General features: G+C 45.5%; 1 protein-coding gene across 1 annotated transcript in view; it reads right to left on the reverse strand.

Annotated features, from left to right (window-relative positions):
* Window positions 1-14,563: 14,563 nt before the first annotated feature.
* Window positions 14,564-27,730, reverse strand: part of LOC137323244 (C-X-C chemokine receptor type 1-like) — a 38,803-nt gene continuing 25,636 nt past the window's right edge. The window contains exon 3 of the mRNA XM_067986734.1: window positions 14,564-15,979. Coding sequence (XP_067842835.1) covers window positions 14,936-15,976 — 1,041 coding nt within the window. The 5' untranslated portion in view covers window positions 15,977-15,979 and the 3' untranslated portion in view covers window positions 14,564-14,935. The remainder of the gene's footprint in view (window positions 15,980-27,730) is intronic.

Genomic DNA, 27,730 nt, shown 5'->3' on the forward strand with positions numbered 1-27,730 from the left:
CCACTAACCCTGGAAGTGAATTTCACAACCTTACATCTCTATGTAATCTGTTTCTCTGTTCTAAATTTAACCTTGTATCTATGGCCTGTCATTTTAATCCCCTCAGCTACGAGAAACAATCTGCTTCTATCTAAGACAAGGATGTCTTACTGCAGTTATACAGGGCCTTGGTGAGACCACACCTGGAGTATTGTGTGCTGTTTTGGTCTCCTTACCTAAGAAAGGATATACTTGCCATAGAGGGAGTGCAGCGAAGGTTCACCACACTGATTCCTGGGATGGCAGGACTGTCGTATGAGGAGAGATTGGTTTGACTATTTCTGTATTCACCAGAGTTTAGAAGAATGAGAGGGGATCTCAATTAAACTTATAAAATTCTGACAGGACTAGACAGGCTGGATGCAGGGAGGATGTTTTCCCTGGCTGGGGGGTCTAGAACGAGGGGTCACAGTCTCAGGATACGGGGTATAAGACCATTAGAGATAGGAGCGGGAGTAGGCCATTCGGCCCCTCGAGCCCACTCTGCCATTCAATGAGATCATGGCTGATCTGATTTTTACCTCAACTCCTTTTTCCCACCTTTCCCCATATCCTTTGACTCCCTTGCTGATCAAAAATTTGTCAAACTCAGCCTTGAATGTATTCAATGACTCAGCCTCCACAGCTTTTTGGGTAAAGAATTCCAAAGATTCACGACCCTCTGGGAGAAGAAATTCATCCTCATTTCCGTCTTAAATGGGCGAGCCCTTATTCTGAGACTACGTCCCCTAGATTTAGATTTCCCCATGAGGGGTAACATCCTCTCAGCATCTACCCTATCGAGTTCCCTCAGAATCTTGTATGTTTCAATAAGATCTCCTCTCATTCTTCTAAAATCCAATGAGTATAGACCCAACCTGTTCAGTCTTTCCTCATAAGACGACCCTTCCATACCCAGAATCAACCTAGTGAACCTTCTCTGAACTGCCTCCAATGCAAGTATGTCCTTCCTTAAATAAGGGCAGCAGAACTGTACGCAGTACTCCAGGTGTGGTCTCACCAGCACCCTGTACAGTTGTAGCATGACTTCCCTGCTTTTATACTCCATCCCGCTAGAAATAAAGGCCAATAGTCCGTTTGACTTCCGGATTACCTGCTGCACCTGTATGTTGACTTTTTGTGTTTCATGTACGAGGACACCCAGATCCCTCTGTACCGCAGCATTTTGTAGTATTTCTCCATTCAAATAATATTTTGCTTTTTTATTTTTCCTCCCAAAGTGGATGACTTCACATTTTCCCACATTATATTCCATCTGCCAAATTTTTGCCCATTTGCTTCACCTGTCAATATCCCTTTGCAGACACTTTGTGTCCTCATCGCAACTTGCTTTTCCACCTATCTTTGTATCATCAGAATTTTTATAGTTATATTAGGAAAAAGAGGGTGGTCAGGAGCAGTGTTGGCCCCTTAAAAACTGAAAGTGAGGATATTGTCATTGACAATGGGGAAATGGCGGACATGTTGAAGAATTACTTTGCGTCAGCATTTACAGTAGAAAAAGAGGAAAGCATGCCGGAAATCCCAAGAAATCTAAAATTGAATCGGGCACAGGGACTCGATAAAATTAACATAAGTAAAGCAACAGTAATGAAGAAAATAATAGCACTAAAGAATGACAAATCCCCACGACCAGATGGTTTCCATCCCAGGGTTTTAAAGGAAGTAGGTGAGCAGATTGCAGATGCCCTAACTATAATCTTTCAAAGTTCTCTAGATTCAGGAACTGTCCCTTTAGATTGGAAAATTGCACGTCACTCCGCTTTTTAAGAAAGGAGAGAGAGGGAAACCAGGGAATTATAGACCAGTTAGCCTAACATCTGTTGTGGGGAAATTGCTGGAGTCTATAATTAAGGATAGGGTGACTGAACACCTCGAGAATTTTCAGTTAATCAGAGAGAGCCAGCATGGATTTGTGAAAGGTAGGTCGTGCCTGACAAACCTGATTGAATTTTTTGAAGAGGTGACTAAAGTAGTGGGCAGGGGAATGTCAATGGATGTTATTCATATGGACTTCCAGAAGGCATTTGATAAGGTCCCACATAAGAGAGTGTGAGCTAAGATAGAAGCCCATGGAATCGAGGGAAACGTACAGACTTGGTTAGGAAATTGGCTGAGCGAAAGGCAACAGAGAGTAGGGATAATGGGTAAGTACTCACATTGGCAGGATGTGACTAGTGGAGTCCCGCAGGGATCTGTCTTGGGGTCTCAATTATTCACAATATTTATTAACGACTTAGATGAAGGCATAGAAAGTCTCATATCTAAGTTTGCCAATGACACAAAGATTGGTGGCATTGCAAGCAGTGCAGATGAAAACATAAAATTACAAAGTGATATTGATAGATTTGGTGAATGGGCAAAACTGTGGCAAATGGAATTCAATGTAGACAAATGTGAGGTCATCCACTTTGGATCAAAAAAGGATGGAACAGGGTACTTTCTAAATGGTAAAAAGTTAAAAACAGTGGCTGTCCAAAGGGACTTCGGGGTTCAGGTCCACAGATCATTGAAGTGTCATGAACAGGTGCAGAAAATAATCAATAAGGCTAATGGAATGCTGGCCTTCATATCCAGAGGACTGGAGCACAAGGGGGCAGAAGTTATGCTGCAGCTATACAAAACCCTGGTTAGACCGCACCTGGAGTACTGTGAGCAGTTCTGGACACCGCACCTTCGGAACGACATATTGGCCTTGGAGGGAGTGCAGCGTAGGTTTACTAGAATGATACCCGGACTTCAAGGGTTAAGTTACAAGGAGAGATTACACAAATTGGGGTTGTATTCTCTGGAGCTTCGAAGGTTAAGGGGTGATCTGATCGAAGTTTATCAGATATAAAGGGGAACGGATAGGGTGGATAGAGAGAAACTATTTCCACTGGTTGGGGATTTTAGGAGTAGGGGGCACAGTCTAAAAATTAGAGCCAGACCTTTCCGGAGTGAGATTCGTAAACATTTCTACACACAAAGGGTGGTAGAAGTTTGGAACTCTCTTCCACAAACGGCAGTTGATACTAGCTCAATTGCTAAATTTAAATGTGAGATCGATAGCTTTTTGGCAACCAAATGTATTAAGGGATAAGAACATAAGAACATAAGAAATTGGAGCAGGAGTAGGCCAATCGGCCCCTCGAGCCTGCTCCGCCATTCAATAAGATCATGGCTGATCTGATCCCAACCACAAATCTAAAGAACACAAGAAGTCGGAGCAGGACCCGGCCACATAGCCCCTGGGCCCTCTCCGCCACCCACAGGGCATTGACCGATCCGAACTCAGCTTCATGTCCAATTTCCTGCCCGCTCCCCATAACCCCTAATTCCCTTTACTTCTAGGAAACTGTCTATTTCTGTTTTAAATTTATCTAATGATGTAGCTTCCACAGCTTCCTGGGGCAGCAAATTCCACGGACCTACCACCCTCTGAGTGAAGAAGTTTCTCCTCATCTCAGTTTTGAAAGAGCAGCCCCTTATTCTAAGATTATGCCCCCTAGTTCTAGTTTCACCCATCTTTGGGAACATCCTTACTGCATCCACCCGATCAAGACCCTTCACAATCTTATATGTTTCAATAAGATCGCCTCTCATTCTTCTGAACTCCAATGAGTAGAGTCCCAATCTACTCAACCTCTCCTCATATGTCCGCCCCCTCATCCCCGGGATTAACCGAGTGAACCTTCTTTGTACTGCCTCGAGAGCAAGTATGTCTTTTCTTAAGTATGGAGACCAAAACTGTATGCAGTATTCCAGGTGCGGTCTCACCAATACCTTATATAACTGCAGCAATACCTCCTTGTTTTTATATTCGATCCCCCTAGCAATAAAAGCCAACATTCCGTTGGCTTTCTTGATCACCTGCTGCACCTGCATACCAACTTTTTGATTTTCTTGCACTAGGACCCCCAGATCCCTTTGTACTGCAGTACTTTCCAGTCTCTCGCCATTAAGAAAATAACTTGCTCTCTGATTTTTCCTGCCAAAGTGCATAACCTCACATTTTCCAATATTATATTGCATCTGCCAAATCTCCGCCCACTCACCCAGCCTGTCTATATCCCCTTGCAGGTTTTTTATGTCCTCCTCACTCTCTACTTTCCCTCCCATCTTTGTATCATCTGCAAATTTTGATATGTTGCACTCGGTCCCCTCCTCCAAATCGTTAATATAGATTGTAAAGAGTTGGGGACCCAGCACCGACCCCTGTGGAACACCACTGGTTACTGGTTGCCAGTCCGAAAATGAACCATTTATCCCAACTCTCTGCTTCCTGTTTGATAACCAATCCTCCACCCATGCCAGAATATTACCCCCAATCCCGTGATTTTTTATCTTAAGTAATAATCTTTTATGTGGCACCTTGTCGAATGCCTTCTGGAAGTCTAAATACACTACGTCCACTGGTTCCCCTTTATCCACCCTATACGTTATATCCTCGAAGAACTCAAGCAAATTTGTCAGACATGACTTCCCCTTCATAAAGCCATGCTGACTTTGTCCTATTAAATTATGCTTATCTAAATGTTCCGTTACTGTCTCCTTAATAATAGACTCCAAAATTTTACCCACCACAGATGTTAAGCTAACTGGCCTATAATTTCCAGCCTTCTGCCTACTACCCTTTTTAAATAACGGTGTTACATTAGCAGTTTTCCAATCTGCCGGGACCTCTCCTGAGTCCAGGGAATTTTGGAAAACTATCACCAAAGCATCCACAATCCCTACTGCCACTTCCCTCAAGACCCTAGGATGGAAGCCATCAGGTCCAGGGGATTTATCCGCCTTGAGTCCCATTATTTTACTGAGTACCATCTCTTGAGTGATTTTAATCGTATTCAGCTCCTCCCCCCCGAGAGTCCCCTGTTTGTCCAGTGTTGGGATATTCTTAGTGTCCTCTACTGTAAAGACTGAAACAAAATATTTGTTCAGCATTTTTGCCATCTCCATGTTTCCCACCATTAATTTCCCGGTCTCATCCTCTAAGGGACCTATGTTTGCCTTAGCCACCCTTTTTCTTTTTATATAACTATAGAAACTCTTGCTATCTGTTTTTATATTTTTTGCTAATTTCTTTTCATAATCTAACTTCCCTTTCTTAATCAATCCTTTAGTTACTTTTTGCTGTCTTTTGAAGAATTCCCAATCTTCTATCCTCCCACTAAGTTTGGCTACCTTATATGTCCTTGTTTTTAGTCGGATACTATCCTTGATTTCTTTACTTAGCCACGGGTGGCTGTCATTTCTTTTACACCCTTTTTTCCTCAGTGGAATATATTTATTTTGAAAGTTGTAAAATAACTCCCTAAATGAACACCACTGCTCATGTACCGTCTTACCCTTTAATCTATTTTCCCAGTCCACTTTAATCAATTCCGCTCTCATACCATCATAGTCTCCTTTATTCAAGCTCAGTACGCTTGTTTGAGAATCAACCTTCTCACCCTCTAATTGGATATGGAATTCAACCATGTTGTGGTCGCTCGTTCCAAGGGGATCCTTAACTAGGACATTATTAATTAATCCTGACTCATTACACAGGACCAGGTCCAAGGTTGCCTGCCCCCTTGTAGGATCAGTTACATACTGCTCAAGAAATCCATCCCTGATGCACTCAATGAACTCGTCCTCAAGGCTGCTCTGCCCAATTTGATTTGTCCAGTTAATATGATAATTAAAATCCCCCATAATTATGGCTGTTCCCTTATTACATGCCCCGACTATCTCCTGATTAATACTTCTTCCAGCAGAGTTGCAACTATTAGGAGGCCGATATACTACGCCCACTAATGTTTTTTTTCCCTTATTATTCCTTATCTCCACCCAAACTGTGGGCCAAAGGCTGGTAGAAGAACATAAGAACATAAGAAATTGGAGCAGGAGTAGGCCAATCGGCCCCTCGAGCCTGCTCCGCCATTCAATAAGATCATGGCTGATCTGATCCCAACCACAAATCTAAAGAACACAAGAAGTCGGAGCAGGACCCGGCCACATAGCCCCTGGGCCCTCTCCGCCACCCACAGGGCATTGACCGATCCGAACTCAGCTTCATGTCCAATTTCCTGCCCGCTCCCCAAAACCCCTAATTCCCTTTACTTCTAGGAAACTGTCTATTTCTGTTTTAAATTTATCTAATGATGTAGCTTCCACAGCTTCCTGGGGCAGCAAATTCCACAGACCTACCACCCTCTGAGTGAAGAAGTTTCTCCTCATCTCAGTTTTGAAAGAGCAGCCCCTTATTCTAAGATTATGCCCCCTAGTTCTAGTTTCACCCATCTTTATAAGAGTATATGGAGTTAGATCACAGATCAGCCATGATCATATCAAATGGCGGAGCAGGCACGAGGGGCTGAATGGCCTACTCCTGTTCCTATGTTTCCCATAGGAACAATGGCCTGTTCCCTGGTTGGTTTCCCGACATATTGGTCTCAGAAACAGTCCCTTATACACTCTATGAACTCCTCCTCAGGGCTGTTTTTGCCAATTTGATTTGTCCAATCTATGTGAAAGTTAAAATCGCCTCTGGTTATTGCATTACCTTTTTTTACAAGCCCCCCTTATTTCCTGATTAATATTTTGCCCTGCAGTGTAGCTACTGTTAGGGGACCTATATACGCCTCCCACCAGTGATTTCTTTCCCTTGCTATTTCTTACCTCCACCCAAATTGATTCAAAATCTTGATCTTCTGAGCCAAGATCATTTCTCACTATTATACCAATTTCATCCTTTATTAACAGAGCTACCCTACCACCTTTACCTTTTATCCTATCCATCTGAAATGTTAAATTATCCTGAATATTTAGTTCCCAACCTTGGTCACCTTGCAACCACGTCTCTGGAATGGCCACGAGATCATACCCATTTGTTTCTATTTGCGCTGTCAATTCATCTATCTTATTACGAATGCTGCGCGCATTCAGATAAAGAACCTTTAATTTTGTCTTTTTACCATTTTTTCCTACCCCGGCCCCATTTGCTCCTGCACTCTTATGTTTGCACGCTCTGTCCCTTCCTGACACACTCTGTTTAACATTACCCCCATCACTTTCCTGTACTACTTCCATGTCTTTTCTCTTTATCAATCTAAACTTCGCCCCACCTGAGCCCTCCCCCCCTCTATTTAGTTTAAAGCCTTCTCTACCGCCCTAGTTATTCGGTTTGCCAGAACACTGGTCCCAGCATGGTTCAGGTGAAGCCCGTCCCAACGGAACAGCTCCCTCTTTCCCCAGTACTGGTGCTAGTGCCCCACGAATTGAAACCCACTTCTCCCACACCAATCTTTGAGCCACGCATTCATCTCTCTGATCTGATTTACCCTTTTAGGACTGAGATGAGGAGAAATTTCTTCACTCAGAGGGTGGTGAACCTGTGGAATTCTCTACCACAGAAGTCTGTGGAGGCCAAGTCACTGAATATATTTAAGAAGGAGCTGGATAGATTTCTAGACACAGAATGCAACAAGGGGTATGGGGAGAGAGCAGGAATTTGGTGTTGAGATAGAGGACCAGCCTTCATCATATTGAATGGCGGAGCAAGCTGGAAGAGCCAAATGGCCTATCCCTGCTCCTATTTTCTAACTTTCTAACAAGGGGGCATTGTGGCAGGATATGGGGTTGGCCATTTAGGACTGAGATGAGGAGAAATTTCTTCACTCAGAGGGTTGTGAATCTTTGGAATTCTCTACCCCACAGGGCTGTGGATGCTGAGTCGTTGAGTATGTTCAAGACTGAGATCGATAGATTTGTGGACTCTAAGGGAATCAAGGGGTATGGGGCTCAGGCGGGGAAAATGGAGTTGAGGTCGAAGATCATCCACGATCTCATTGAATGGCGGAGCTGGCACGAAGGGGCTGTACAGCTTACTCCTGCTTCTATTTCTTATGTTCTTATAGAATCATAGAATGATAGAAGTTTGCAACATGGAAACAGGCCCTTCGGCCCAACATGTCCATGTCGCCCAGTTTATACCACTAAGCTAGTCCCAATTGCCTGCACTTGGCCCATATCCCTCTATACCCATCTTACCCATGTAACTGTCCAAATGCTTTTTAAAATACAAAATTGTACCCGCCTCTACTACTGCCTCTGGCAGCTCGTTCCAGACTCTCACCACCTTTTGAGTGAAAAAATTGCCCCTCTGGAGCCTTTTGTATCTCTCCCCTCTCACCTTAAATCTATGCCCCCTCGTTATAGACTCCCCTACCTTTGGGAAAAGATTTTGACTATCTACCTTATCTATGCCCCTCATTATTTTATAGACTTCTATAAGATCACCCCTTAACCTCCTACTCTCCAGGGAAAAAAGTCTCAGTCTATCCAACCTCTCCCTATAAGTCAAACCATCAAGTCCCGGTAGCATCCTAGTAAATCTTTTCTGCACTCTTTCTAGTTTAATAATATCCTTTCTATAACAGGGTGACCAGAACTGTACACAGTATTCCAAGTGTGGCCTTACTAATGTCTTGTACAACTTCAACAAGACATCCCAACTCCTGTATTCAATGTTCTGACCAATGAAACCAAGCATGCTGAATGCCTTCTTCACCACCCTATCCACCTGTGACTCCGCTTTCAAGGAGCTATGAACCTGTACTCCGAGATCTCTTTGTTCTATAACTCTCCCCAACGCCCTACCATTAACGGAGTAGGTCCTGGCCCGATTCGATCTACCAAAATGCATCACCTCACATTTATCTAAATTAAACTCCATCTGCCGTTCATCGGCCCACTGGCCCAATTTATCAATTGTAAACAATTTTACAACACCAAGTTATAGTCCAGCAATTTTATTTGAAATTCACAAGCTTTCGGAGGCTTCCTCCTTCCTCAGGTGAATGTTGTGGAACCTGATGAAGGAGGAAGCCTCCGAAAGCTTGTGAATTGCAAATAAAATTGCTAGACTATAACTTGGTGTTGTAAAATTGTTTACAATTGTCAACCCCAGTCCATCACCGGCATCTCCACACCAATTTATCAAGATCCCGTTGCAATCCTAGATAACCTTCTTCACTGTCCACAATGCCACCAATCTTGGTGTCATCTGCAAACTTACCAACCATGCCTCCTAAATTCTCATCCAAATCATTAATATAAATAACAAATAACAGCGGACCCAGCACCGATCCCTGAGGCACACCGCTGGTCACAGGCCTCCAGTTTGAAAAACAACCCTCTACAACCACCCTCTGTCTTCTGTCGTCAATCCAATTTTGTATCCAATTGGCTACCTCACCTTGGATCCCGTGAGATTTAACCTTATGTAACAACCTACCATGCGGTACCTTGTCAAAGGCTTTGCTAAAGTCCATGTAGACCACGTCCACTGCACAGCCCTCATCTATCTTCTTGGTTACCCCTTCAAAAAACTCAATCAAATTCGTGAGACATGATTTTCCTCTCACAAAACCATGCTGACTGTTCCTAATTAGTCCCTGCCTCTCCAAATGCCTGTAAATCCTGTCTCTCAGAATACCCTCCAACAACTTACCCACTACAGATGTCAGGCTCACCGGTCTGTAGTTCCCAGGCTTTTCCCTGCCGCCCTTCTTAAACAAAGGCACAACATTTGCTACCCTCCAATCTTCAGGCACCTCACCTGTAGCTGTCGATGATTCAAATATCTCTGCTAGGGGATCCGCAATTTCCTCCCTAACCTCCCATAACGTCCTGGGATACATTTCATCAGGTCCCGGAGATTTGTCTACCTTGATGCGCATTAAGACTTCCAGCACCTCCCTCTCTGTAATATGTACACTCCTCAAGACATCACTATTTATTTCCCCAAGTTCCCTAACATCCATGCCTTTCTCAACCGTAAATACCAATGTGAAATATTCATTTAGGATCTCACCCATCTCTTGTGGTTCCGCACATCACCACCACCTTCTCGAGGGCAATTAGGGATGGGCAATAAATGCTGGCCTTGCCAGCGACGCCCACATCTCGTGAACGAATAAAACAAAACATAGATGACCTTGTTGATCCTTAAGAGGCCCTACTCTCTCCGTCGTTACTCTTTTGCCCTTTATGTATTTGTAGAAGCTCTTTGGATTCTCCTTTGCCTTATCTGCCAAAGCAATCTCATGTCCCCTTTTTGCCCTCCTGATTTCTCTCTTAACTCTACTCCGGCAATCTCTATACTCTTCAAGGGACCCACTTGATCCCAGCTGCCTATGCATGTCATATGCCTTCTTCTTCTTTTTGACTAGGGCCTCAATCTCCCGAGTCATCCAAGGTTCCCTACTTCTACCAGCCTTGCCCTTCACTTTATAAGGAATGTGCTTACCCTGAACCCTGGTTAACACACTTTTGAAAGCCTCCCACTTACCAGACGTCCCTTTGCCTGCCAACAGACTCTCCCAATCAACTTCTGAAAGTTCCTGTCTAATACCATCAAAATTGGCCTTTCCCCGATTTAGAATTTTAACTTTTGGGCCAGACCTATCCTTCTCCATAGCTATCTTAAAACTAATGGAATTATGATCACTGGTCCCAAAGTGATCCCTCACTAACACTTCTGTCACCTGCCCTTCCTTATTTCCCAAGAGGAGGTCAAGTTTTGCCCCCTCTCTAGTCAGGCCGTCCACATACTGAATGAGAAATTCCTCCTGAATACACTCAACAAATTTCTCTCCATCCAAGCCTCTAATGCTATGGCTGTTCCAGTCAATGTTGGGAAAGTTAAAGTCCCCTACTATTACCACCCTATTTTTCTTGCAGCTGTCAGTAATCTCCTGACATATTTGCTCCTCAATTTCCCGTTGACTATTTGGGGGTCTGTAGTACAATCCTATCAAAGTGATCTCTCCCTTCTTACTTTTCAGTTCTACCCAGATAGACTCAGTGGGCGAACCCTCGGATATATCCCCTCTCACAACTGCCATGATGTTCTCCCTAATCAAGAACCCAACTCCCCCTCCTCTCTTACCTCCTGCTCTATCTTTCCTATAGCATCTGTACCCTGGAACATTGAGCTGCCAGTCCTGCCCCTCCCTTAGCCATATCTGCTTGCTTCTTTCATAATTTTAAACACTTCTATTATATTGCCCTGTAATCTGCATTGTTCAAATGGAAAAGGCTCAATTTTTCAATTGTTTCTTTACATTTGTATTTCAGATTGACTCCAAGGTAAGAAATGCTGAGACCTGATGGTGAATGCTATTTGTGAGGAGTGAGTAACATAGACTGAAGGACATTGGCCTGTTGAAAGGTTTTGATGGTAAAATAGTAAATTCAGAGATGGCCCTGTTTGAGTGCTTTCCAGTAAAACTGGGTCAAGTTCCTCTCAAGAGAAAAGCCATGCAGAGGAGGAGCTCATTGTAAGAACACTGTTGCTGGAGGGTTTCAGTCTGAATAAATGAGAACACCCTGGAGAACTGGAGCACACGGGCAACCTGTCTGCAGCAAAATAAAGGTGGAACAAGGTCAGTTCTGAGAGTGGTGTGAATGAAGAAATATCCTATTCCGAGCTTCGAGTCTGCCTCAGATGCTCTCTTCGGTACATTGAGGTTGGTCACTCTCATATTTGATCTGAGTATCTTACGTTCAGGACTGCACCTGTGCTGCCCAATATTTATCTATATGATAGCATAGCCCAGGGGTGTAACAATAGGACCTCATTATGATCTGGATATCATGGGCATGATTTTGATTTGGAGCCAGGAAGAGAGCTGGGGGAATGTTTTTCGGCTGTGAAAGCCAGAAATAAAGTTGGCTGGTCGGAATGTGCGATCGCGACCTAATTGAATGATGAAAATTTTACTTCCGGGCTTCGTGCCCAGCAGCCAGCCTGATTGACAGGCTGATTAAAACTCCCCCCCCCACCCCCCACCATGGCTTTCATATGTACCCTTGTGTGGAGGACATCGGGAGAAGAGTGGCCATTGAGACGATCGTGAGAAAAGGCCGTGGAAGACATCAGGAGAAGAGTTGGTGATTGGTGGTAGGGCAGGGGCTGAGACATGGGGGGTAGGTCAGACATGGCGGGGAGGAGGTTGGACATCTGGGGGTGTCTCCAACATTGTTGAGGGTTCAGCTGATCACGGGGACCCAATCGCGGCTGTTAAGCTTGTTGGGCCGAGAGGAAACACTCCTGCTTCTCCTGGTCCACAAGTAGTGCAATAATCACCTGATGATCCGACCTTTCTCACTAGCAAGAATCAGAAGCCCCCGGAAACCCATGCTCGAGAAGTTAAAATTTGAACTTATGTTAAATTTAATCAAGAACAGGTTCTTGACATCTCATAACGACATTAATTGCCCCGCTCGTGACCCGCCCGCTGGCACTAATTGGGGACACGACCTCAGCGAGCACATTTCACACACGGATCCAAATGTGCCCACGTTAAAAAGTTGGCGCGTTGGAGCCGGGTTCCAGTCGGGATCAAAAGAACTTCGATTTTCACCTTCCGCCCCGTTCTTTGGCGTTAAAATTCCCCCTCCTTGTCTTTAACGTGTCCTTGTGTGCTCCTCCACTCTTTTTTGAAGGCAAACTGAACAACTTGGTGAGACAAGGCCAGACATGAATTGTTAAGCTGCTTTATTTCACAGACAGGAAATGAACATACAGAGTATAAGTCAAAGCAAATTCAATACTTAATTCAATCACACTTCTCTGAACAAAAAATGGGGAAAAGTATTAAACTACACACCATGTCCTTTCATGGCCTGGCTTACTTGTTTTTGGCATACATCCCTCTCTAGAGAACTTCTATTGCAAGACTTGACTTCCTGCATATTTAGCTTTCAGCACCAGGCCAAGAGCTGTGTCTCACAGTCCTTTGTTTAAAACCTGACTGCTTCCTTTATTTTACTGTTCATTATGACCCCAGGAAGTAGATCATTGGTACCAGCTCAGCTGTGCTGGGACTATCATGCATCAGGTACTGGCCACCTTTGTATGCCAGCAAGCTGATCCTGTTCGATAATGCGAGCTCAGCTAATTTAAATGCGTAGACAGCGGTCCCTTTGCATAGCACATGATGCATTGGTGCAGTGCCAAACGTCACATTGATGGGTCATTGTTGACCAGTATTTCTCAAGTGGTTGCTAGCGTTGTGCCTTTTCTTTCAAAGGGGAGGAAGAAAGGCCCAATCCTTCGAATGATGCAGAGGCCATGGTGCAAATTGGAGATTCATTTTTGTATGGCTTCTCTTGAAACTCCCATTTTAACTGGGTGTTGAGCATCTTGAGCACTGCTCAGGAGCTTGAGGTGCATTTTTGGGTTTGCCCTTAATTTAAATAAAATTTGTCTCCATAATTGATCAAAGTGCTTCTGAATTGCAATGCAATGTACAAGTGTGCATTGGCTCTGCTCTCGATAATTAGAATCACTGCCTCCTGAAGCGCAGCAGTGCTTTGGGTAGCAAACTGTATTGTTAGCTCCTGTGTGACGAAGAGCCCACAGGTCACACTTTGAAAAACTCAAAGCCTTCTTTTCTGACCATTGTGGTTGGTCACCAATACATCATATCATCTAGTAACCACTTAGTATTTACTGTGTTCAGACCTGAAACTTATATGGCACTGTTAATCAATTAGGTCTGAAATAGTTCATTCCTTTCTAACTAATTTGATTGAATTTTTTGAGGGGGTGACTAGGCGTGTGGATGAGGGTAACGCAGTGGATGTGGTATACATGGATTTCAGTAAGGCCTTCGATAAAGTCCCCCACAGGAGACTGGTCAAGAAGGTACGAGCCCATGGAATCCAGGGTGCCTTGGCACTTTGGATACAAAACTGGCTTAGTGGCAGAAGGCAGAGGGTGATGGTCGAAGGTTGTTTTTGTGACTGGAAGCCTGTGGCCAGTGGGGTACCACAGGGATCGGTGCTGGGTCCCTTGCTGTTTGTGGTCTACATTAACGACTTGGATATGAATGTAAAAGGTATGATCAGTAAGTTCGCTGATGATACAAAGATTGGTAGGGTGGTAAATAGCGAGGAGGATAGCCTCAGTCTGCAGGACGATATAGATGGGTTGGTCAGATGGGCGGAACAGTGGCAAATGGAATTTAACCCGGAAAAGTGCGAGGTGATGCACTTTGGAGGGACTAACAAGGCAAGGGAATACACAATGAATGGGAGGACCCTAGGCAAGACAGAGGGTCAGAGGGATCTTGGTGTGCAAGTTCACAGATCCCTGAAGGCGGCGGAACAGGTAGATAAGGTAGTAAAGAAGGCATATGGGATACTTGCCTTTATTAGCCGAGGCATAGAATATAAGAGCAAGGAGGTTATGATGGAGCTGTATAAAACACTGGTTAGGCCACAGCTGGAGTACTGTGTGCAGTTCTGGTCGCCACACTACAGGAAGGATGTGATCGCTTTGGAGAGGGTGCAGAGGAGATTCACCAGGATGTTACCAGGGCTGGAGCGCTTCAGCTATGAAGAGAGACTGGGAAGATTGGGTTTGTTTTCCTTGGAGCAGAGGAGGCTGAGGGGCGACATGATTGAGGTGTACAAAATTATGAGGGGCACAGATAGGATGGATACTAAGGAGCTTTTTCCCTTCGTTGAGGGTTCTATAACAAGGGGACATAGATTCAAGGTAAAAGGCGGGAGGTTTAGAGGGGATTTGAGAAAGAACTTTTTCACCCAGAGGGTGGTTGGAGTCTGGAACTCACTGCCTGAAAGGGTTGTGGAGGCAGGAACCCTCACAACATTCAAGAAGCATTTGGATGAGCACTTGAAATGCCATAGCATACAAGGCTACGGACCAAATGCTGGAATATGGGATTGGAGTAGACAGGGCTTGATGGCCGGCGTGGACACGATGGGCCGAAGGGCCTCTATCCGTGCTGTATAACTCTATGACTCTAACTCGATGACTTTCATTTATTAATGTTTTGTATTTGCCGTCTTACTGATTGGTTGAACTATCTCTGACACAAGCAGCCTGTATTGTGGTTCAAGTAAGTCCAGATTTAGAGGACGATGCAGATCTCTCGTACGGTGACTCTGCACTTTGTTTAATGATTCCTTTCATAGTCAAGAGTTTGACCAGTTTCCTCCTGAATTTCACCCCGATGAATGCGTATAAGATTGGGTTAATGCAGCTGTGCAGGAATCCCAAACTTTGGGTTGCAGACAGAGCCCTGTCGACATGAGTGCGCATGTCACAAGTCTCGTCAATATACTGCATCCTCATCAGCGTGTCGATGAAGACAGTGATATTGTACGGCAGCCAACAAATGAGAAAAGCCAGCACTACTGCTATGATGACCTTCATGGCTTTCTGTTTCTGGAATCCCTTCGTTTGACACAGTTTCTGGATTGTCACGCTGTAGCAGAAGATCATGACAACCAGAGGGATGAGGAACCCAATAAAGTGTCGCAAAAACCTGGTGGTTACTCTCCATGTTTCAGCCGATTTACCGTAGAGTATCTCATGACACATCATTTTGCTGGATCTGGGTATATATTCGCCCTTGTACAGACTAGGTAAAGATAGAACAATGGCCAGCACCCAGACAGCAGCACAGACCAGCTTGATTAGAAATGGTCTCTTGTGCTTGTGAGCCTGAGCAGAGTAGACAATGGCCAGATAGCGGTCAATACTGATACAAGCCAGCAACAGAATCCCACTGTAAAAGTTAACTTCCTGTAACATGCTGATAATCTTGCACATGGCATCACCAAACACCCACCCAGATATGGCATCCACTGCCCAAAAGGGCAAGGTCACGGCAAAGAGGAGATCGGCTACTGCCAGATGAAGCAGGTAGATGTCTGTGGATGATATTGTGCATCGATTATAAAGTATGACAATCATTACGATCATGTTCCCTATCACAGCGAGGAAACAGAACAGGCTGTAGACAGCAGCAATTGCAGCGTTGATTGCCTCATTTATCTCTGATGTACAGATAATTGTCTTCGGATCAACAGTGAAGCTGTCAGTAATGTTGGCAATTTCATCAATGTCAAGTTTGAACTTTTGAGCAGCCATTTTCTGAAAGAAACAAAAAGTAGATCAGGAAATGAGAGTGATTTGTACAATTATGCTAAACACATATGTTAAACATGGATGGGTAAAATTTCATGGGGGTTCTCCCGATCTCCCATTTCTCTAGGGTGCCCGCTGAATGACCGCTGAAGTTACAGTGGGAGATCAGGAGAATCCCCACGGAAACAAGTGCTTTTTGTTATCCTCTAATCATGTGTTATATGCCCGTATCCACTGATAATGGGAATGATTTTGCTCTCATCTCTTGAAAACAGTGGGCGGATTTTTAACCCTTCCCACACAGTGGGATCCTTGCAGGGTCCTCAACATTCTCGCCCACCGCCATCTTAACAGAACCCTTTCGTGGGTGGCTGAGGCACCCGCCTGACTTGGTTGGGAGCCTCATTATTACATGTCAGTCGGGGTCTTGTTCTGTCATCGGAACATAGGAACAGGAGGAGGCCAATCAGCCCCTCCAGCCTGTTCCTCCATTCAATTGGATCACGGCTGATCTGTTACTCAACCCTATTTATCTGCTGTTGCTCCAGATTCCTTGATACCCTTAGCCAACAAAAATCTATCAATCTCCGTCTTGAAAATTTCAATTGACCCCCAGCATCCACAGCCTTTTGGGGAAATGAGTTCCAAATTTCCACTAACCTTTGTAGGAAAAAATGGGACAGATGGTTTAAAAGATATTGTGCCACTAGGTAAAGATAGAACAATGGCCAGCACCCAGACAGCAGCACAGACCAGCTTGATTAGAAATGGTCTCTTGGAGGAACAAAAGAAGCAATGGAAGGATATCAGGCAGGTGAGATGGCATCAGAGGAGAACTATACCTACCTGCTATTACCCACCAATGCACATATACAAACACTCAGAGGCACACTTGAATTTGTCTCAGGAACTGCATCTCCATAAGCAGCATTTCACATGTTGGAGTGTCACCAAGATGTGCCATGTGCTGCAAACTGACTTCCAGCCAAACTGCACCAACGTCATGGCCAGTGGCTCTCAAGATCATTACAGCCCTCAGTGTGTATGCCTCAGAATCCTTCCAGGCTCATCAATCAATCTGCAATACTCAGATGGATCATGAAAGTGACTCATACTTTATTTGCTAGAGCAATCAACTTTATCACTTTCCCCACTGACAACTAACAAAGGCATAAAAGGCATTGCAGTTTTTCCAAATTGCAGGATTGCCCGCATCTTTAGTGGCGTCAGTGTGGTTCTACATCCTGCACACAATAGCTGTGCATTCTTGAATTGCAAGGGTTATCACTCCATCAACATGCAGCTCATTTGTGACTATCTGCGCAGGATCATTCAGCTGAATGTCTGCTTCTCAGGCAGCAGTCATTATGTAGTTAATTTAAGACAATGTACTGTGCTCCTATTATAATACCACCAAAGAAAAGTGCATGGTTGGCTCCTAGGAGAGTAACACCACCTCAGAAACCATATATACCTGCCAAGCTCAAGTGCAATGAGGTGCATTTAGCTCCCATGGGCATGTGAAAGCAGTGCTTTAGATGTTGAGCCAAAAAAGGGGTATCCGACATTGATGCCTGGCCAAGGTGTTCAGGATCATCATTGTCTACTGCATGCTCCACAACTTTGCTATCCAGTGAGGCAGCAACATGGAACACCCAAAGGAGAATGTCAACCAACTACAGAAAGAAGATGACCAAGAAACCAGGAGGAGCCAAAAGACCCTGCTGTTGAAGCACCTTTGCTGGCTGTTCCACCCATAAGATAGGTCACAATGATGAGACCTTCTGCTAAATACCTCAACCACTCATTTCATCAACCGCCCTCTGCATCTTCATCATGTTATCAAGTAATAAATCTTCACCTACATTGTCCTGAGGTGATTGCATTTACCTTTATCATCGCCCGTCTCTGACCCTGCCTCAGCTTATCTGCTGCTGAAACCCTCATGTTACCTCTCGACTTGACTATTCCAGTGCTCTCCTCTTCCACCCTCTCCTCTTCCAGGCCTCCCACCTTCGACCCCCCATAAACTTGAGCTCATCTAAAACTCTGCTGCCCGTATCCTAACTCGCACAGAGTCCCATTCACCCATCACCCTATGCTCGCTGACCGACATTGGCTCCTGGTCCGGGAACACCTCGATTTTACAAGTCTCATCTTTGTTTTCAAATCCCTCCATGGCCACGCCCCTCCCTATCTCTGTAACCTCCTCTAACCCTGCAACGCTCCAGAAGAGATAGGAGCAGGATTAGGCCATTAGACCCTTGCTCCGCTATTCAATGAGATCATGGCTGATCTGATTTTTACCTCAACTCCACTTTCCCGCCTTTTTCCCATATCTTTTGACTCCCTTGCTGATCAAAAATTTATTCAATGACTCAGCCTTCACAGCTTTTTGGGGTAAAGAATTCCAAAGATTCACGACCCTCTGGGAGAAGAAATTCCTCCTCATTTCTGTCTTAAACAGGTGACCCCTTATTCTGAGACTATGCCCCCTAGTTTTAGATTCCCCTATGAGGGGTAACATCCTTACAGCATCTACCCTATCGAGTCCCCTCAGAATCTTGTATGTTTCAATAAGATCTCCCTGTGGGCCCGGTGGCGCAGGAGTGATTCTCTTTGCCCCACAAGGAAACTTTGGGCTCCCCTGCCCCGGGCTTCCCCTCCTCTCCTCCCAATCGTCCTCTCAATCACTGACTTATGCTGGGGACCATTCCCTCGTGCCCTCGGCGGCGGCCGCCTGCCACTCGACATCTTGCTCCCGCCTACTGGCCACCTCTTCATTCCTGCTGGGTTTGGGCAGGAGTCAGCATTAGAAAATGGCATTGAGGTCCGGGGGTTAAAATCGCCCGGGCCTCACACTGACACTCCTGCCCGCCCCGGCCTCTGCACACTGCACTTCCACCCCAGTTAAAATCAGGGCAATAGTTTCTGCCTCAACCACTAACCCTGGAAGTGAATTTCACAACCTTACAACTCCATATAATCTGATGCACTGTTCTAAATTTAACCTTGTATCTATGGCCTGTCATTTTAATCCCCTCAGCTACGGGAAACAATCTGCTTCTATCTAAGACAAGGATGTCTTACTGCAGTTATACAGGGCCTTGGTGAGACCACACCTGGAATATTGTGTGCTGTTTTGGTCTCCTTACCTAAGAAAGGATATACTTGCCATAGTGGGAGTGCAGCGAAGGTTCACCACACTGATTCCTGGGATGGCAGGACTGTCGTATGAGGAGAGATTGGGTTGACTAGTTCTGTATTCACCAGAGTTTAGAAGAATGAGAGGGGATCTCATTGAAACGTATAAAATTCTGACAGGACCAGACAGGCTGGATGCAGGGAGGATGTTTCCCCTGGCTGGGGGGGGTCTAGAACGAGGGGTCACAGTCTCAGGATACGGGGTATAAGACCATAAGAGATAGGAGCAGGAGTAGGCCATTCAGCCCCTCGAGCGTGCACTGCCATTCAAAGAGATCATGGCTGATCTGATTTTTACCTCAACTCCACTTTCCCACCTTTCCCCACATCCTTTGACTCCCTTGCTGATCAAAAATTTGTCTAACTCAACCTTGAATGTATTCAATGACTCAGCCTTCGCAGCTTTTTGGGTAAAGAATTCCCTCAGAATCTTGTATGTTTCAATAAGATCTCCTCTCATTCTTCTAAACTCCAATGAGTATAGACCCAACCTGTTCAGTCTTTCCTCATAAGACAACCCTTCTATACCTGGAATCAACCTAGTGAACCTTCTCTGAACTGCCTCCAATGCAAGTATGTCCTTCCTTAAATAAGGGCACCAGAACTGTACGCAGGACTTCAGGTGTGGTCTCACCAGCACCCTGTACAGTTGTAGCATGACTTCCCTGCTTTTATACTCAATCCCCCTAGAAATAAAGGCCAATATTCCGTTTGTCTTCCGGATTACCTGCTGCACCTGTATGTTGACTTTTTGTGTTTCATATACGAGGACACCCAGATCCCTCTGTACCGCAGCATTTTCTTGTATTTCTCCATTCAAATAATATTTTGCTTTTTTATTTTTCCTCCCAAAGTGGATGACTTCACATTTTCCCACATTATATTCCATCTGCCAAATTTTTGCTCATTTGCTTAACCTGTCAATATTAATTTGCAGACACTTTGGGCATCATTTTAGCACCCGCTGTCGGGTGAGTTCCTGGCTGGGGGGCTCCGAAAATCGGAGAATCCCGGAGCGGGTCCGGAGCCCGGCTCCAACCCGCCCACTTCCGGGTTCCCCACTGACGCGCCGGCGTGCGCGCGCAGCCCCCACTGTTGGGAATCCCGCAGGCAATTAAAGCCGGCGGGGTTCCACTTGAAAGTATTTATTTTGCTTGTTCATGTCATTAACTGACCTGATTAAGGGATTATGTGAGGAGGGGTGGGATTTTATCGCAAACTGGGACTGTTTCCCATACTGGGGGAAAAACTCCCAGTTCAAATGGACCTGTTGCAGCCATCAGCCTGTGGCAGCTGCACAGGTCCATTTGACAGGTGTGGGGGGGAGAGACCCTCACTCATTGCAGGGGGCCACTCTGCCACTTGGGACAAAGTTTGGCCTCCAGCACCCTCCTCCTGACAATCAAAGTCACCAACTTGCACACTTACCCCGGGGTCCAGAGACATGTACCTACCTTGCAGACCCCCTCAGATGTACATCTTCCGGATGGGGGCCACCGTAGCTGCAGTCATGACCTCCTCGGAGGGCGAACAGCATCACCAGCCTCGCCATCCACGCCGTCCACCTCTGACACGTGGAGCTCCACAACAGAGTGCAGTGACACATCCACCTGTACAGCAGGAGGGAGGGCTACCGCAGAGAGAGATGCGTCGCAGAGGGCACAGCCCTCGCCACAGGGTCCACAGACCGAGGCTCAGCTTCCTGGACCTCTCTGAGCAGCAGTGCACACGGAGGCTCAGAGTCACTCGACATGTAGTCGTGGACATCTGCAGCCTCCTTCATGCCAAGCTGCTCCTGGCTGGCCCGAGCACCATCTTCTTTCCTGTCGCTGTCAAAGTCACCACTGCCCTCAACAACTTCTCCTCCGCATCCTTCCAGGGTGCCACCGGGGACATCGCCAACGCCTCTCAGCCGTCTGCACAAAAGAGCCCTGCAAATACACCGACACCCACTCTGCAGTGACACAATGGGTGGCATCAGTTGTGGGTCTTCATAGTGATCCTCAGGAAAGGGCATTATTGCACAAACCAGACAAGATTCGCAAAGACATGGCAGTAGTGGTGCCAATATAATATGTAATGTAAGTTGGTCAGAAATTCAACATAAATAACAACCATGACAAACCCTCAAACACCCTTGTGCATCCCCTTCATGCTCATGACACATTTGCCTTACGCTGCCGACTGCATATATCTGATGCATGCCCTGTGGCTGCAGCACAGGTAGTGGCAGGTTGAGTGAGGCTGACCGTGAAAGAGATGCACGAGAGGGTGAGTATGAGATCGAGCCATGAGATTGTATGAGGATTGGGTTGAGTGGTAGTGGCGGGATGAGTACTGGCGAGGTGAGTAAGAGCAGGTAAAATGAGGATGAGGTTTGAGTGGGTATGAGGGGTGATGTGACAGAGTAGTGTTGGCAGTGCAGAAGGAGGTGTGGGGTGGGGGCGGTGATGTGGCAGATGGAGTGTAGGGGAATGTGTAAGTGTACTCACTTTGGCTGACCTACTGAGGTCATTGGAGCGCCTCCTGCATTGGATGCAGGTGGGCGATATGTTGGTGGTGCAGGTGACCTCCTCTGCCACCTCGAGCCAGGCCTTCCTGGTGGCAGAGGCAGGCCGCTTCCTCCCGCCCGCTGGGAGGAAGATCTCGGTCCTCCCCCTCCTCCTCACCCCATGTATTGATACCTGGAGTGAGGCATCATTAAATTGGGAGCAGCCTTCCCCCTGGGCTGCTCCATGCTGTAATTTTTTCTATTTGTTGCAGCATCTGTCAGTGGAGGACTGCCCCTTTAAATAGAGCTCCTCCAGCTGACAGATCTTACTGCGCATGCGCAGCCCGCCCGACGCGCAGATCAGCAGCGGGGAACCCGGAAGACAAGGTAAGTGGATCCAATTGGGCTGCGATCGCGCGGGTGGCTGACTAATTTCACCGGGCGCGTTACCCACGCGCCCGATAGCCCCCCTGCCGCGGACCCGCAGCCCTGCTAACATCGAGCCCTTTGTGTCCTCATTGCAACTTGCTTTTGCACTTATCTTTGTATCGTCAGCAAATTTGGCCAGAAGACACTCTGTTCCTTCATCCAAGTCATTGATATATATTGTAAATAGTTGAGGCCCCAGCACTGATCCCTGCAGCACCCCACTAGTTACAGATTGCCATTTTGAAAATGACCCTTTTATCCTGACTCTTTGTTTTCTGTTAGTTAGCCAATCCTCTATCCATGCCAGTATATTGCCCCCAACACCATGAGCTCTTATCTTGTGCAGTAATCTTTTATGTGGCACCTTATCGAATGCCTTTTGGAAGTCCAAATGTACTGCATCCATTGGTTCCCCTTTATCTACCCTGCCTGTTACTTCCTCAAAGAACTCTAATAAATTTGTCAGACACGATTTCCCCTTCATAAAACCATGTGGACTCTCCTTGATTGTATCGTGAGTCTCCAAATGTCCTGCGACTACTTCCTTAATAATGGATTCTAGCATTTTCCCAATGACAGATGTTAGGCTAACTGGTCTATAGTTACCTGCTTTCTGTCTCACTCCCTTCTTGAATAGGGTTGTTACGTTTGCGGTTTTCCAATCCGCTGGGACCTTTCCAGAATCGAGTGAATTCTGGAAGATTACAACCAATGCATCCACTATCTCTGTAGCCACTTCCTTTAAGACCCTCGGATGCAAGCCATCAGGTCCAGGGGACTTGTCAGCCTTTAGACCGATTAGTTTATCTAGTACTTTTTCTCCAGTGATAGTGATTGTTTTTAGTTCCTCCCTCCCCTTTGCCCCTTGATTTTCTACTATTATTGGTATATTATTGGTGTCTTCTACTGTGAAGACAGATACAAAATATCTGTTCAATTCCTCTGCCATTTCCTTGTTTTCCATTATTATTTCCCCAGTCTCATCCTCTGAAGGACCAATGTTTACTTTAGCTACCCTCTTCCTTTTTATATACTTGTAGAAACTTTTACTGTCAGTTTTTATATTTGGTGCTAGTTTACTCTCATAAGTTATTTTCTCCCTCTTCATTGTTCTTTGAGTCATCCTTTGCTGGTTTTTAAAGTTTTCCCAATCTTTGGGCTTACCAGTAATCTTTGCCATGTTGTATTCTTTTTCTTTTAACCTGATACCATCCTTGACTTCCTTAGTTAGCCATGGTTGGTTCATCCTTTTTGTGGGGTCTTTCCTCCTCACATGGATATATTTTTGTTGTGAGTCATAAAATATCTTTTTAAATGTTTGGCACTGCTTATCCACCATCATCCCATCTAATCTGTTTACCCAGTCCACTTTCGCCAATTCTGCCCTCATTCCTTTATAATTGCCCTGATTTAAGTTTAATACAATAGTTTCAGACCCAAGATCCTCGCTCTCAAACTGGATGTGAAATTCTATCATGTTATGATCACTGCTTCCCAGGTGATCCTTTGAGATCATTAATTAATCCTATTTTGTTACCCATTACCAGATCCAAAATGGCCTGTTCCCTGGTTGGTTCCCCGACGTATTGGTCTAAGAAACAGTCCCTAATACACTCTATGAACTCCTCCTCAGGGCTATTTTTGCCAATTTGATTTGTCCAATCTATGTGAAAGTTAAAATCGCCCATGATTATTGCATTACCTTTTTTACAAGCCCCCCATATTTCCTCATTAATATTTTGCCCAACAGTGTAGCTACCGTTAGGGTGCCTACATACTACTCCCACCAGTGATTTCTTTCCCTTGCTATTTGTTACCTCCCCTCAAATTGATTCGAAATCTTTATCTTCTGAGCCAAGATCATTTCTCACTATTATACCAACTTCATCCTTTATTAACAGAGCTACCCCACAAACTTTACCTTTTTTCCTATCCTTCCGAAATGTTAAATAACCCCGAATATTTAGCTCCCAACCTTGGTCACCTTGTAACCACGTCTCTGTAATGGCCACGAGATCATACCCATTTGTTTCTATTTGTGCCGTCAATTCATCTAACTCATTACGAATGCTGCGCACATTCAGATAAAGAACCTTTAATTTTGTCTTTTTACCATTTTTTCCTACCCTGGCCCCATTTGCTCCTGCACTCTTATGTTTGCACGCACTGTCCCTTCCTGACACACTCTGTTTATCATTCCCCCCATCACTTTCCTGTACTACTTCCTTGTCTTTTTATCAATCTAAACTTCGCCCCACCTGAGCTCTCCCCCGCTCTATTCAGTTTAAACCCTTCTCTATCGCCCTAGTTATTCGGTTTGCCAGAACATTGGTACCAGTATGGTTCAGGTGAAGCCCGTCCCAACGGAACAGCTCCCTCTTTCCCCAGTACTGGTGCCAGTGCCCCATGTTTCGAAACCCACTTCTCCCACACCAATCTTTGAGCCACGCATTCATCTCTCTGATCTGATTTACCCTGTGCCAATTTGCTCATGGCTCAGGTAATAATCCGGAGATTATCACCTTTGTGGTTCTGCTTTTTAATTTAGTCCCTAGCTGCTCAAACTCCCTCAGCAGAACCTCTTTCTTCGTCCTACCTATGTCGTTGGTACCTAGTGGACCACGACAACTGGATCCTCCCCCTCCCACTCCAAGTTTCTGTACAGCCCTGAGGAGATGTCCTTAACCCTGGCACCAGGTAGGCAACACAGCCTTCCCTCGAACTATACTGTCGCCTACTACAACCACATTCCTTTTTACTTCCCCCACTTGAATGGCCCCCTGAACCACGGTGCTGTGGCCAGTTTGCTCATCCTCCCTGCGTTCCCTGCACTCGTCCACAAGGGCTGCAAGAACCTCGTATCTATTGGACAAGCTCAGGGACTGAGGCTCCTGCAATGCTACCTCCTGGATCCCCGTACCTGCCTCACTCGCAGTCACACCCTCCTGTCCCTGACCAAGTGCCAATTCTACAATATTTAGTCTAAGGGGTGTGACTGCCTCCTGGATCAAAGTGTCCAGGTAACTTTGTCCCTCCCTGATGCCTCGCAATGTCTGCAGCTCGGACTCCAGCCCCTCAACTCGGAGCCGAAGTTCCTCGAGCTGCAGACACTTACCGCAGATGTAGTCACCCTGGACAAAACTGTCCAGTAGCTCCCACATATTGCAGCTGCAACACATCTCCTGCCCTGCCATAACTATTTTATTTATTTAATTGATTACTACAATGCCACTCCGAGATCTCTGCGCTCCTCCAATTCTTGCCTCTTGCAGTCGCTGATTTTAATCGCTCCACCATTGGCGGCCGTGCCTTCAGCTGCCTCGGCGTTAAGCTCCAGAATTCCCTCCCTAAATCTCTCCGCCTCTTTACCTCTCTCTCCTCCTTTAAGACACTCCTTAAAACCTACCTCTTTGACCACTGTCCTAGTATCTTCTTATGTGGCTCGGTGTCAAATTTTGTTTGATAACGCTACTGCGAAGCACCTTTGGACATTTTACTACGTCAAAGGCGCTATAAGCAAATGGTATGTTGGCCTTTATTACAAGAGGATTTGAGTACAGGAGTAAAGATGTCTTACTGCAATCATATAGGGCCTTGGTGTGACCGCACTTAGAGTATTGTGTACAATTTTGGTCTCCTTCCCTAAGAAAGGATATACTTGCCATAGAGGGAGTGCAACAAAGGTTCACCAGACTGATTCCTGGGATGGCGGGATTTTTGTGTGAGGAGAGATTGAGTAGACTAGTCCCGTATTCTTTAGAGTTTAGAAGAATGAGAGGTGATCTCATTGAAACATACAAAATTCTTACAGGGCTCGACAGGGTAGATGAAGGGAGGATGTTTCCCCTGGCTGGGGAGTTAGAACCAGGGTTCACAGTCTCAGAATAAGGGGTAGGCCATTTAGGACTGAGATGAGGAGAAATTTCTTCACTCAGAGGGTGGTGAATCTTTGGAATTCTCTACCCCAGAGTGTTGTGAAGGCTCAGTCATTGGGTACATTCAAAACAGAGATCGATAGATTTCTAGATATTAAAGGAATCAAGGGATATGAGGACGGTGCAGGAAAATGGCGTTGAGGTAGAAGATCAGCCATGATTTTGTTGAATGGCGGAGCAGGCTCGAGGGGCTGGATGGCCTACACCTGCTCCTATTTCTTATGTCCTTATATAAATGCAAATTGTTGTTTTTGTTGTTAGCTCCAATGTGGCTGAAAATATCTTATTCCCGTCACCTGCTGAACCCCGATTCGGGGTTCGCTCCTCTGGTTTAATGCTGGCAGGGTTCCAGTGCCAATTGCCTGGGGTCAGGCTGATTTGTAAAATTTTGCGGCCTCCCTGGCATACTTGTATGGTGGGGTGAGGTGGAGAATGACTACGCAGGCTTTTGAGGACTTGCAGCACAGCACAGCCAGCGACCTTTCTGCTGGGTGAAGAAATTAAAAACATTTTTTACATTTTTTTATAAAGTGTCTTGGTGTCTGTAATCAATTGCCATATGCATACAATCCAACTCACCAGCACCCAGCATTGCCAGGGTGCAAATAATTGGAAATAAATTACATGATGTGTTTTCATCACTTGTACAGCATTACAATATACCCACTCATTATCTTCCATCAGAAAATTCTGGAAGTTTCATAAGACATCAGGGAGCGAGTAGAGTGATTTCTAAAGACATTTTCCATCCCAGTCTACTTGAGTCACACCAGGAAACTGGCGTTACTCGAGCTGAAATTCCTGCCCATTATCCTACATCATAACAAGAACATTCTCAGCACACAGTGCAACTTCACTGCAACCAAATTTTATTCTCGAAAATGTGATGTGGATCATGTGTGCTACTGCTTGCACTGTGGTGGTTTCCGTGGTGAAAATGTATGACTGAACTGCTCTAAAACCTAACCTAATGCTTCTTCTAGGTGTTCTCCCAGTGTCAGGAGAACAGGAACTGGCTGATTGTGGTCTGCCTATGAGGGTCTCTTGGGACACCTGGCAGCAGCTCTGACGTGCCCGATTGTATAAATTCGGAGATTAGACAAGCGTGTAAGAAAGGCATAGTGGTCTTAATGGGGGACTTTAACCTTCACATAGATTGGGAAAAGCAGACGAGCAACTGTCAGAGAGGGAGTGAATTTCTTGAGTGTGTTTGGGATCGTTTTCTACAGCAGTATGTCCTGGAGGCAACAAGGTGCTGAGAGTTCGGTAAGTGTGGGAGTTTGGTGAAGTGGGGGAAGGAGGTGCTGCTTTGCCTTGCTTTTCCAAACTTTTCCTGCAGAGCAGTAGTGGACCTGAGAGTAGAAGACTGAGATTGTGGAATAAAAGCAGCAGCAGACCTGCACCAAGAGACAACTACTGTGCGACATCACAGGGACTTAACTCCTGGACCTAAGATAAATAAGAAGCAAAAAGTAATCCAAGTGGGACGTCACCAAGGAAGAGGTAAGTGATTGGCTGGTGAGTATTTTCCTGCTGAATTTGTCTAAGGTTAGAGTTTGTGGATTCTCTGGTCTCTGTTGTGCAGTGGGGGACTGCTGTTCAGCAAGGACCCTTGAGTATACCTTTTGAATTGAAGTGAAATTGGTGGGATTCATTTAATTTGAATTAATTAGTTAAAGGGTAAGTCATGTCAGGACA

This window comes from Heptranchias perlo, chromosome 7, assembly GCF_035084215.1.
Source record: "Heptranchias perlo isolate sHepPer1 chromosome 7, sHepPer1.hap1, whole genome shotgun sequence".
In the NCBI taxonomy this organism is placed as follows: domain Eukaryota; kingdom Metazoa; phylum Chordata; class Chondrichthyes; order Hexanchiformes; family Hexanchidae; genus Heptranchias; species Heptranchias perlo.